Source organism: Drosophila serrata, unplaced genomic scaffold (genome assembly GCF_035046125.1).
Source record: "Drosophila serrata isolate PLE 108 unplaced genomic scaffold, ASM3504612v1 contig_249, whole genome shotgun sequence".
NCBI classification, from domain to species: Eukaryota; Metazoa; Arthropoda; class Insecta; order Diptera; family Drosophilidae; genus Drosophila; species Drosophila serrata.
The window spans coordinates 2,315,866-2,328,713 of NW_028257147.1; the positions used below are offsets into that span (position 1 = coordinate 2,315,866).

General features: G+C 43.6%; 3 protein-coding genes across 8 annotated transcripts in view; 1 reads left to right on the forward strand and 2 right to left on the reverse strand.

Moving 5' to 3' along the window:
- The window catches only part of LOC110187369 (uncharacterized), a 138,052-nt gene that overhangs the window by 42,515 nt on the left and 82,689 nt on the right, over positions 1 to 12,848 (reverse strand). For all 3 annotated transcript variants that reach the window (XM_086832565.1, XM_086832563.1, XM_086832564.1), the window contains 2 exons: positions 8,234 to 8,461; positions 7,294 to 7,433 (listed from right to left, as the gene is read on the reverse strand). In XM_086832565.1, coding sequence (XP_086688691.1) covers positions 7,294 to 7,433; positions 8,234 to 8,461 — 368 coding nt within the window. The remainder of the gene's footprint in view (positions 1 to 7,293; positions 7,434 to 8,233; positions 8,462 to 12,848) is intronic.
- LOC110187350 (heat shock protein 23) lies at positions 903 to 3,278 on the reverse strand. The gene has a single exon (XM_020956741.2). The coding sequence runs from the start codon at positions 1,927 to 1,929 to the stop codon at positions 1,273 to 1,275; it is 657 nt and encodes a 218-aa protein (XP_020812400.2). The 5' UTR covers positions 1,930 to 3,278; the 3' UTR covers positions 903 to 1,272.
- The window catches only part of LOC110187349 (uncharacterized), a 40,720-nt gene continuing 31,149 nt past the window's right edge, over positions 3,278 to 12,848 (forward strand). The window contains exons 1-2 of one of the 4 annotated variants that reach the window (XM_020956738.2): positions 3,278 to 3,865; positions 11,788 to 11,878. In XM_020956738.2, the coding sequence (XP_020812397.2) occupies positions 11,815 to 11,878 (64 nt within the window). In that variant the 5' untranslated portion in view covers positions 3,278 to 3,865; positions 11,788 to 11,814. Of the gene's footprint in view, positions 3,866 to 9,337; positions 10,420 to 11,786; positions 11,879 to 12,848 lie in introns of those variants that run through there. The other 3 variants (XM_020956739.2, XM_086832566.1, XM_086832567.1) reach the window with 3 other exon arrangements.

A 12,848-nucleotide genomic window follows, 5' to 3' on the forward strand; every position in this document is an offset into this window, starting at 1 on the left:
GAAAACGTGTCTCAACAGCTAAATTGCAAGGGACGGAAAGCAAATCAAAAAACTGGGGCGACGCGCCCACGATTTTGGGACGAAAAGCCGTAGGCCTGATTGGGCTTGGATTGCTCCAGAGTTTCCCAAGCTCTTGCCACTCTTTTGCGGGGTAAATCAATATTTATAAAGAAGTCTGCCGCTCTAGTTGACTGATTTAATCCTGAATAATTATAATTACAAAGGTTTTCCACATAGTTTGACCTATGGCATATGTAAAGAAGATAAGTTTTCTTTCGCCTCTTTGCTACCCGGAAAAAGTTGGGTTGGTTGCCCGTATTATTATTTCTCCCTTCGGCTTATTGCTGTCATACCATCTTTTGTTTGCCTTTCCCTTTGGGGTCGATAAACAAACTATATACATATGTCTGTATCTTTTGTCTGTATCTATCTGTATCCTTTATTTTTATTTTTATTTTTTGCTGACTAGCTGCTGCTGCCTTTTTGTCTTTTTATGGGCATCTCGGAACGGGAAGGAGATGGGTGGGAAAAAGGCCAGAGCATCAGTTGGAGATGAAGAAAACGCAAAAGGTGTTAGTGAATTTTATTCAAATTTGACGCTAATCAAAAGCTGCGTGACAGGAAAGTTAAAAGCAGCGAGAAATCCAATTCGCTTGGGATTTGCATTCGTGCTTGGCTACCCCCAGAGGCAAGATTTATCCAAGTCTGGGGATTGCTTAGCCGATTAGCCAGACTATTTTATTAGATTGTGTTTTAAAGAAGAACAAGGAAGAATATTAAATTTAAGGCCATCTTAGTCTGATTATTTATGGTTCCTTCAAAACAAAAATATATAAATATTAAGCTCAAAATGAATAGTTAATCAATAAGCCATCATCTTGATGTGAATAGATTTTCTGGTGTTTTTCTGATAAAGTCCTTTATTGGCATAAATCAAAATCACAAGCGAATGGGTAAGGTTAATCTGAAGCTATCTTAGATTTATCCTAGAACAATATCGACCGCGCCATATTTGCTCACGTTTCGAACGATTTTCTACGTGCTGCCTAGGTTGGGAACATAAGAACGATCCAAGTAACTATTTTCGGGAAAGTACTCCAACGTGCAAGTGTCTGGTTTGTGCTCCTCCTTTTGATACTCTCTCTCTCTGTCTCTTCCAGCCGATCGACTGCCTCTGACGGCCTAGACGCCCTTGGGCTTGGGCTTCCGCAATCGCTTCCAGGAAGGGAAGAGGAGGCTCCATACCCGCGCAACCGTCAGACGTCGCCGGCTTCATTTGTCCACCGCCGTGCCAGCAGGATTAACCCCGCCACCATCGCCTTCGTCGACCGACTGCTCAATGGCCTTGGCCGCACTGGGATCCGCCACGCTGCCAAAGTAATTGCCCGTCGGCTCGATCTCCACCACGCGCTCCACGTCGTCCAGCTTGGGTGGTGCTGGCACCGTAATCATAAGTATACTATCCGCGGAGAAGGTGGCTCTCGCCTGGGTGGCATCGTAGTGGCGTGGCAACTTGTAGGATCGCGTAAACTCCCGGGTGATGCACAATTGGCCCTTCTCCGCCCGGTCATCCGCCTGCTGTCCCTCCACGCACACGGTGTCACTGTTCTTTGCCTTGACAGTCAGCTCCGAGATCTGGAAGTGATGCACATCGAGGACCACCTTGAAGGTGCCACGACCCAGCGAGTCCGGTTCCGTGCCCGTCTCGATCACCACGCGACCCACCAGACATGAGCCATGGCACCAGGCACTATCCTCCATCCGAAGGTGAAAGTCACGGGCACATACATCTAGGTCGTGGGAAAGATAGTAGCGACGCTGCCGGCACTTGGACTCCCCGGTGGACCAATGGCGACGCGGTGGCCAGTGGTAGTGGCCCCCATGACCCTCGTGCTCGTGCTCCCAGTCCCAGTCCCAGTGGATGGGCATGACTATGTCTCCGGTCTCCTGCCTCCTATCTCCGGTTCGTTGGACACGGAGCAAGCGTGTTGATTTTTGGCTTAGATGACCAAAAAAACCGTTGCTCTCCGCCCGGTTCGAGTCTTACAAGCTAACTGCAGTGCAGGCAGGAAAATGGTATGGTAATCGGCGGAACTTGGAGCAGCACAACTGTACCTGGCACCACTGCCTCAACTACTGAGCTATTTTTTGCAATGCCTTTAATGCCGCTAATAACAACAGTACGGCATCGATAAGTACTATAAGGATATCATAGAATTTGTAAAAGGATTTTCAATAAATTAAAATGGAACCTCAAATTATGAGACTTATTATTTGACAGAGGGTTTGATTCAACCAAAAGATCCCTTCGGGTTAGGTTCCACTGTATATCGCATTCCTGCAGAGGAACACGCGTTTGGCCCAGAAACTGGGTCTCAGCCTTGTCCGACAACCCAACTGTTTGATCAATACCCGTTCCAGTCCCAGCCAGCTCGCGTCCAATCAGCCGCTGAAGTTTCCTGCTTTTATTGCACAAATGGCGCCGAGCAGCCGGAATAGGAATCGGAATTGGAAACAAGACAAGGAAAACATACTCCGCTGCGAGCTGAGCCAGTTATGAGATAATGCCAAAATTTTGAAGGAACCAACTGCGGAGCTGAAAGGAGTGGCGATGGCGATGGTGCCACTAATTGTGGCATTGTCACCCCATAACTGAAGGACAAGTAAAGCAAAGCGAAGCCACACCAAAGGAACGAAAGGAGGAGCCTGGCTGACGACAAACTGTGGCAAATGAAACTAATGAAAATCGTGACCCTTATCCACATTGGATGCAATGGCACTGGGAAAATGTCTGATTAAATTGAAATTATTCTAGGAAATTTAAATTTTTTTTCTAGAGAAAAAATAAACATTTTGGTTTCTATTTTAAATATATTTTATAATGAGAATTTGCTTTATGTTATGCTAACTTGGGTGAGAAATTTAAAAGATTTACCCTTCTGGGTTACCCCTAAATATTTAATGCTAAAAACCTCAATCACACATTGCCTTCCCTGATTGTAGCTTGCTTTTTCCCTCAGTGTATGTAAGTGCATGTTCACAAAATCTAGCGAATACAGGGTATTTATTTTCTACCAAACGTCTCGACTTTCGATTATGAGAAAAGAGAAAGGAGAATTGCTCAGACCAAATTGCTTGAGTAATCATCAAGGATATCCTTGTCTTGCATCCTTTGACACCCTGTTTACTCAGAGGGTGTGCTGCAATGCATTGTCCTAGACAACGCCAACGTTGCGTTGTCAAGACAGTTGTTGCCTCTTTGTTGCTGCTATTTCGTATTACTGTTGCCCCGGGCTGAGCCAATTTGTAAAATATATACGATATATATTTTACTTATGTCTCGTGCTGGGGTCAGGCAATTTGGCTGCTCGACTGCTGCTGCTGCTGCTGTTGCTTGCTACATGCTGCTGAAATTGAATTTTTGCCCTGGCTTTTAAGCAAGTTTGACAAATTCTTAGAGCCGGGCCAAAAGCGACTGCAACAGTTTCGTTCGGGGCCGTAGGGTGGGAACTGACATCGACAGGCAGTCAAGCCCTTCCACTCGATGGCGCTGAGACAAATATAGATTACGCAAGTGCTTAAGGTTGAGCTAATATTAGCTGAAAATACCAATTGCCCCTTTAAGAGGTCAATTGGTTTGCTGTGCTACAAAGTTGTGTAAATGCTTGCCAGCCATTTTCCACATAACACATCGGTGCCAAAGACGTCAAGATGCCTCTCCTCTTCCTCCTAATCGTAATACTACTCTTTTCACATGCTCTCGTTTATGGAATTAGCAGGAACCTAAGCAAAAGTGATCTCTTGGACCACAAGCCACTTTGTTGTTCAGTTTCTTTCCGACTTTAAAGCCGTTCGCACTCGAAAAGTAAGCAAGAATAGGGTTTGATTTTGATACTAAGTAAACAGGAGCACTTGCCAGTGAACAAAGTGTTTTAATAACGTGTAATAAACTGAAAGCCATCAATATATAAAGTCGGAAGTAACTAAATTTCGGTACTCAATTGAACACAATCGAAGATGGCTTAATGGGCGGCATTTGCTTAGCCGCAGTTGGTAAACCGAATCTAATAATAGTATTAGTGCCGTTGTAACACTTAATCAGGCCCAGCGACCTTGTCGTTTCTGCTGCTGCTGCGCCTCCTCCTGCGACCCACATTGCGAAAGGACACAGGATTAGGGGCGCAATTAATGGCCGAAGCCGGCTGGCAGCAGCCATAGATTATTTTACACATGTGCCAGCCTGGGATGGCTGGTTTGCCGCAAAGCGGCGAATGCGAAACCGAATGCGAATGCCAACGCCAAGGCATGTTAATCAAAGCCCCAACCTGGGGGGGTCCTGGGAGCTTTGGGAGTAGTCCTGCTCTGGCTTGTGGGCTTCTTTGGCCGTCGGCTTTGGGATGCGTTAGCGCCGTGATTGGAAAATAATTGCATTCATTAAGTGGGTTATGGCCTCGCCTCGGTCCCGGTTCTGGGCCCGATAAACATCTGCTAACTGGGTCAAAATTCGGCGACTGGCAATCCAATAGATTAACGGTCGAACGCCTTTAACTTCGATGCCTTAAGGTTCCTTGTGGGAACTTCAGTATGAAAGGAAATTTCTTAAAGAAAATTCAGGATTAAATTCACTTCACTCATGCAAAGTGTTCGAGTTCGACTTCCGTAATTGTTTTTAAATAGTCATCGTGTGTGGTAATCAAGAGATGGGTTTGTATTGGCCCTATTGCGGTTATAAATTACAGTGCCCCAAAAGTGAACAGCTCTTCTCTGCTGCGGTGAAATCAAGCATTAAAAATTCACTTACTTCCGGTTATTTTAGTACGCAAAAGTAAAGTCATCGGACGGATTTAATGTGTAGTCGTTTGTATAATGCAAAGTTGGTAAATGTCCAAATGAATGACTTCACTCACTTCACTTTAGTTAAAATATTTACTAATACTCTTGCCCCATAGTCACGGGAAACATGTGTTTGCGGCTTTGTACGGCAGTCATTTTTTACGCATCAATGCGTCCAACTGGGCCAAGCTCTGGGTAAGGGTTTGGATTGAGTTGGTCCCTGCCACGTGGGGGAACTATGTATGTTACTACCGGGTATGGAAAAGAGCACAGAAAAGGGTGCGGGAGTTCCGGAAAGGAAATAAGAACGAGAAGGGATGTACGTAACCACATACAAATATGCATAAAAGTAATCACAAATGGGGCTGCTACGGTGTACTGGCCACGAAAGGGTCCTGGCGAATTGTTTTAGTTCGGGAACGCATAGTTGGCTTCACAGGATAACAAAAATTCAGCTCCCAGAATAGATTCGGTTATCGATTTGATGGGGTTGGGGTTGGATGAACGGCACATATACATTTATTTATTTGTTTGAAAGGTAATATACGGATGATCAAACTTTTATTCGGATGTTATATCAAATATAAATAAACCACATTGCTTTGGGCTCAATTTTGCTATATATTAATAAACAATGGGTTCTAAATTTGTTTGACCTTTTTAAGAATATAAATAAAACAAATAGAAATATATTTTTAAGTCGTTGAAGAACTTCAAATCTCCCAAATAAATTTAATATACCTTTGCTGGGTGCTCTAATTTTACCAGCAGTTTGAAATGCAAGGAAGAAATCGTTTCCGTACCTATAAACTTTGTATATTTAAAGTTATTTCAATCTTTTGAGGGGAATTAAACACCACATAATTGGAAATCAGTAAAATAAATTTAAAATAAAACAAGATAGGAAACTAAAATTGACACGCTGAAGTAAATATAGCCCTGCACTTTGGAGTTGAACTATAGAATAGACTCGGAAATTGATCATAACTATCATAACAAATTATTCTTTGTATCGATATATAATATGGCCATTTTTTCAAACAATCTAATTTTAAAAATATTACAACTTAACCAAGACAGCATTAATATCTATTCGGAAATTATTCCTATGTTAGTTAGTTAAAAGGTTAACAAATCTGCATACTCAATTTAAAATTTATTTTGACAATATTAACGATGTAACCATATAAAATTTTGTAAATATTGAAAAAAATAGGTGTTGACCGGACATAACATAGCTATATCAATGTCTCTTCATGGTGATCAAGAATATACATGATTTATAGGGTAGAAAATGCCGCCTTCGCAGTGTAAAAAGCGTCGGAATAAAATTATAATACGCCCCAAGGGTACCTCAATATGAAATACAAAATCAACTTTAAGCCCCCTTTGAATGCTTTCGAATGGAAGCAAATATTCACAACTTCTCCGAATTAAGTTCATAGGCTGTTTGAACAAACATTTTTGACAGCACTGCTCCGTGACATGCTTTTGCAAACTACACTTTGGCACTGGAACACTAAAAGCATTCCTGCCAGCGCTTAAATTTTTGTTAATGAATTGCGAATTCTATCGGCATCTGAACCGCACTGCAAGACCCCGTCCACACCAGCCACATTTCCCGGACAAGGACGAGAGCGGAGAACCAAGGACCTCCCCATTCTCTCATTTCCCATTCACGCAACACATTTAAAGTTGGGGCTTTGTGGTGCGGCTGCAAGGCGAATTGTCAAGGCGACATGCTCGCAGCTAGCTTGCTGGGAAGGGCTAAGCCCTCATAACCCCAGCCAAGTCGCCCAAGTAACAGCCCCTCGTTAGTTACGGCCATATGCTTTTTATGTAATACACCCAAGAGGGGATCGGAGGAGAGGAGGAGTGCCATTCGTATGTGTTGGCCACACATGTGCTCGGTGGCTGCCTCCGCTCGTGCTCCACCCTATTGGATTTATGATCAATCACTCGGCTAGGCTTACTGCGGTTAGGTTTCGGCCCTGACCAGGACCCCGACTTCGACTCCGAACTTCGACTCCAACTAAAGATATATATATATACACTGCGACTCAGTCCGTCTGGCGACCACGACGGCTGACAAATCTTTATCTCGGCCTGACTTATTTATCCTTTCTGGCCGTTTCGTTTCGCCTCCTTTCGTTTTTATTTTGCCAGGCATTTTTATGTCATGTTTATTGATGTGTAAAAGTCATAAAGTCAAATTGAACACTTGTGCGCTCCCGGGATGTCCCTCGCGAGTCTGTCTCTCTGTCCTCCCGAGTGTGACATTGGCTGGCGACGGATACGGACGCGGATATGACGACTGCCAAGGAGCTGGGGATGACTGTTTCCCTATTTCTATTTTATACTATTTTATTAAAACTCCCAACTCTTGGGTTTATGGTGTGGCATGGCCCGGGTATTTGCCGGAGATAAGCAGCTGCTACTGATGGGGGATAGTTCACTCACCTCGTCGCCCGACTGGCATTAACCGCAGCTCCGTCTTTGAACCATTGGAACTGCATCCGTGATGAGCCCTGGGCGGTGCAGGATATGATGAACTCGCTGGCCTCGCGTACACCCGCTTGCGGTTGATTGACGCTCAGCTCCTGAAATGGAGACAATGTTCCACTAATTAGACACTGGACATCTCTGGGTTTGGGGGTTTCGGTGTTGGTTTTGGTTTTGGTGTTTCCGATGGGGTTTTACTACGGATATCCAGCCCCGTCAAACTCTCCAGTGAGGTTTGGCGGCTTGTTCGTCATGTTAATGCAACTTAATTGCAGGCCATCCGTCCGTTTGTCCATCCGTCGATCTGATGAGGCCAATTGTTCAAGCTGGTCGAGCAGGAGGCCGCAATTAATAAATAATTATTTTCGCTGCTGGGCCGAGTGTCAAGTGCCACACTGTTGACATATTTATGTGCATATTTATTAACACGGCACTCTGCTACATTGGCTATTACCGCGTTGTTTGTTATTTTTACTTTTTTCCAACACGTGCCTCAATAGTTAATAAATTATTGTTTAATATGCATCGGAAATGGAACGAGAGACCGGGCCCAGTAATGCGTATGCCGTCCAGTATATTTATTACGCTTTTAATAGGCGGCCATCCTGTCCCCGATTGGAATTAATGAAAATGCCATTGGGCGGAAATCAATGATGGAATGCCGTCGAGTGATGGATGTTCCAATGGGAAAAACTCGCTGCGACGACGAAAATTTAAAATTTATATATTGCGAGATGGCAAAAATTTCAATAGATATCTCTGGGAGTGCTTTACAAATGCGTCTGCCCTTCTATTCAAAGCCAATCAAATATATATATTTTGAATGTAATAAAAATTGCCACGTTTTGTGTTAAAAAGAAGACAAGAGATGGATTAGGGCTGTTCCCTACACACTTACCAGCAAACTCAGAGGCGGATTCTCATCGAAGTGATGGAAGTTGGCCACCAGGGTGAAGTTCCCTATCCTGCCCCGTTCCACCATTCGAGTAATGGCATCCCGAATGCGTTGTGAGTCCCCTTTGACGCCAAAGAAGTGGAAGGTTATATCCAGGCGATCGGTGGTATTGGAGATCAGCTCCAAATCGCTAATCTTGGTAATATTAAAGTTGCGTAGAACGCGTCCCAACTGAAAGGCAAGAACAAGAAAGAATGCTTTACTTTCTAGCATTACAAGGAGTTAAATAAATATATAATATACTAGATCCATTTCATTGGCTTTCCTTTAAACACGCTACTGGGACAAACAAATTCCTGGATGTGTTACCTTTTCGGTCCAAAACTCGTTGACTGGGTCCCTACTTTTTCATAATTTGAAATTAATGATAATATATTCGGGCAAATAGCACCACTGGGCATTGGACCCGCATCGCAGTACGGATATCAGGTATCTAGTGTCGAGTTTGTACGGGAAAAAAGAAAAGTGGAAAGCAGAAAAGTTCACCTAACCACCTTACACGGGAGAGCGGTTAAAGAGCGGCCTTGGACTTTGGCTGCTTTGTCCTTATCGTCCTGGCTTTAAGCTGCGGGCCAAGCCTGTCCGCTGGAATTGGCCATAAAAGGACTTTTCCCATCCGCCAATGGCAGCAGCGTGTGTCATAATGCAGGACTCAACTTGCGGCCATTCTGAGCGTGCTTATCCTTGTTTAAATGATTATGCATTATGCCAAAGCCGTTTGCTCGACGGTCCACCTAAGTCCTAATACGGTGGTTTGCCGCTCTGTTGTCTAAAAGTTTTACCCACTTTTTCTCTGTGGCCTGCTTAAATGTATATATATATTTATTCATTTCCTTTTTTATACCAGAAAAGCTCACACAGTCAATGTTTTGAACAGGCTAAAAACTTCTACAAAAATTCTTGCCTTTATTATTTGTTTGTGAGAATAGAAGCTTAAGTTGTTCAAGTCGATAAACCAATGAAAGGGTTGAGTGAGTGTCCTTCAATTCCCTTTACTTTCTCAATTTCTCAATTATTTAGTGGTGCTTTTCCTTTCGTGTGAGTCACAGACATAACCAATTAGCGCCCTTAATTAAGATGGCATTAAACCCCCACAGAGAGAGAACTGACCGCTGAGAATGTGGCGTGCCATGAAATCAAAGCTGACAGGGAAAGACCTCCTCCTGGTCACCAAGGCTGTGGTGTGGCCAAAAACTTATTGGAAGTAATTATGGAGCACCCCGAACCTTGGCTCCGAGTACACTTCTTCAATTGGCCTTTCTCCGCACTGCACTTTGTAATTATTTTTGCCGAATGCCAAAACTAATGCAATTCTCGTGCCCTAATTAGTGGCGCTTGGAGGTTTGGCCCCGGTGCGGTACTCATACAAATTAGTGGAAGGCAGGCCCATTGTTTGGGGGCACACAAACACTCGGATCGACAATGGAGCACCCGGGGGCACCCGGAGCAATCCTGGCGAGAAGTGGAAGGCAAAGCTCCCGGGCCTGCCACTCTTCACAAGTGGCCACGGCATCGTCGTCATCGCGGCGAAAACTTCTCCCAAGTTGTGTAAATATATAGTTACGGAATTAATCAGAAAAGTGCGCACAAAAACGAAGGCAGCAAGCAAGAAAATAAATATTTTCGGTTAATATAAAAGAATTTCCTTCCATTTTTTGTGCTTCCTGTTTGTATTTTTTTTAATAAATATGCCGCAAAATGAAAGATGGCAAGTGGTAAAATATGAATAAAAAAAAGTGCAACAGTGAACGTGCTGCAAAGTGGCTTCGGTTGTTTGGCTCGAAAGTTCCTAAGAGGCTTGTGGGGAACGGCTGACTGAGTCCGGCCAGAACAGAGCAGGGCCAGATCCTGAGCCAGGAGCGGAACGAAACGGAACGGGGGCAGGACGAACGGGTTCCCAGGGACCAAGAACACAGGACAGAGGCCCAGACGAGTGTGAGTAGGCCGTTTGTTTGCGACTGCTGTGAAAAGTTTTTAAGCAAAAGTGTTGCAAACAAAACAAAAAAAAAAAAAAAAAACTTAAAAAAGCCAAGAGAAAAAGAAACCAACTGTTTGCGGAAAAAGTTGCCTCGTGCCTCCGGAGGATCCGGTTAAGAGTTCCCGGAAAATGTCAACTGGCTGCTCATAAGGTAAATTCAAATATTGATTTTCCTGAGAAGCTGCTTATTGTGAACTTAGTTAACCAGCAGCTCAAATCCACAAAAAAGATGCACTAACAGAAAGCTTAAAGTGGTATAGAGATATAGAAAAGAATTATTATAATTTAAAGTTATAAATACGTTTATTTAATCACAATTTCTTTCAATATTTTATCCCTTTTTTCGGCCACCCAAAAACCCTTGTAAATATTCCTCCTGCTTGTGCAAAAAGGGAAATGCACTGCCAGCTCAAGTATCACCGTGATTTTATGGTGAAGTAAAAATCGCAGCTCCATTAAATCTCGGATCCTTATTCGTTTACACTTTCGCTTCGCTGGCAAGCCGGAGCTCTCCAGAAGATCCTGCAAGGTATTAACCCAGGGCATCAGCATTCCAGAGCCAGTAATACTCCGGAGCCCGGGACTTTCATGTTCATTCTCCTCCTCTGTGTTTCTGTGTTTAATCGCACTCGCATCGTTTTTATCTCAACTCCCGGTGCTAATGGTATTTTAATTTCGAGCATTCGAGCAAATATCCTTGAGCAAGCATTTTACCTTTTTATTGATACTGGAGGGAATTACTGCCGGGAATATGGCAGGCGAAAGAGTTGCCTTCGGGGCCCTTTTAATTAAGAAATTGTTGCATTAATCTGCAGACCATCAGCAAACAGAACTTGGGAGAAAACTGCTAAACTCGCGTTAGAAAAATAACAAACAAAGCTGAAACTACTTATAGCAAACCTTCAGAGCCCATTTACGGCTGAAAGTTGCTCCAACTCCGACTCCAACGCCAAGAAGTTAAGGCTGAAGAGCGAAAATGAAACCGGACAGAGATGCTAATGCAGTGACTGAACATAAAAGTAGGGGATAATGGGCTGTTGCTGTGCCACTTGAAGAAAATTTTATAGAATAGAAAATCGATATTAAATGCAGAGTAAGGATTTTAGATATCAAAAACTGTAAGCATGAAACAGTTGCTTGAACAAGTCATTGTTTCTTTTAAATATTAGTAAGGTTTTGTATACTTTCTAAGCTTGTACTTAATTTTGCATTCCTATTACTTAATTTTAAGGGTGCTGCTTATGCTAAAATATTCTCATAAATACTGTTATTAAATATTTAGTCACTTTTTCTGCCAGTGTCCCAGAGTGTATCCTACGGCTTATGCTAAACATGGCTCTTCTGTTTTGGATGCACTCACGTTAAGATGCATACATCTTAGGCGTTGGCAAGTCTCTCCCCGGCCAAGTGGAGTTGCCAAGGATCCGAATGCCTTCGTCTTTCGGGGAGACCATTAAGTTGGTCTGACACAAATTTTGCAAAACTAAACGGCCACTTTTTTGGGTTCATCCATTCGCAGGCAGGAGGACGGCGGAACGTTGACAGGATGCCGGGCGTGGTCTTCCTAATCGTTGTGCCGACGGCGAATTTTGAACGTGAGCTGATTTACGGTAAGTACAGGCCGGCAGGGGCAGGTAAAGGGCGGCAAATTGAATAAGCGCCTGTGCCTAATTAAATACAAAGTTGCAATTTTGTTTACATGACGCGGCATGGCATTTATCTAGGCGTTGGCAACCACATAATCCGCCCCACTCACAAGCCACCGCCATCCGTATCCCAATCCCATCCAGATCCTCTGAAACACAGACACACACACGTAGTACTACACCTGTATGCATTGGGCTTAGGCGCGTAATTACGTTGTTTAGTGGCGTTATTAATTATTTTATGACATCGTAAAAGTGTTCTCTGGGCCTAAGAGCTTGCCATGAATGTTGAATGAACCACGGCCGGAGTTGGGACTGGGACTGGGCACACGTGGGAGTACGAGTAGATTTTCCTTTTTTTTTTTTGTTTCGCATTTTCGGCTTGCGGCATTCGGAGGCGAAACTTTTGCAAAAGATAATTTAACAAGCGGATGCCAAGCGTACGTAGCGTACATTTCGCCGCCCGAAAAATGTAATATTAAAATTTAATTAGCCACGACGACGACGACGATGAGATTGGTCTCAGGAATGCGTAGCTGGTGGGCGGAAACTGATAGCTCTTCGAAAATCAGCGATTGTGTCTGCCGGCGAAACTGAAAATTGGAAAGGGAAAATGGGGAAAACTGGAAAAATGGGAAAAGGCGTAGTCTTTAAATCGACACCGCATTAATTGCAAAAACTTTGCTTACACCACTTCTATGTTACTACTAGCCCGGGGCAGTCGCCTGCTCTCTAGTAGCAATCATTTATCACAATCATTGGCGATAAAAGGCCCATAATAAAAACCCATAAAACAATATAATTTATGAAATAAATGGCATCAGGCGAAATATGGAATCTTGTGAAATCCAGAATCCAGAATCTAGAACCCGGCAAAAGGCAGGCAAAAAACTCTCTGGCATGGCATGTAGGAGTCGTTTTTGTCGTTTTCGCC

Coding starts and splice junctions, on each gene's coding strand:
- LOC110187350 (XM_020956741.2), bottom strand. CDS start 1,929: ATGCCCATCCACTGGGACTGGGACTGGGAGCACGAGCACGAGGGTCAT.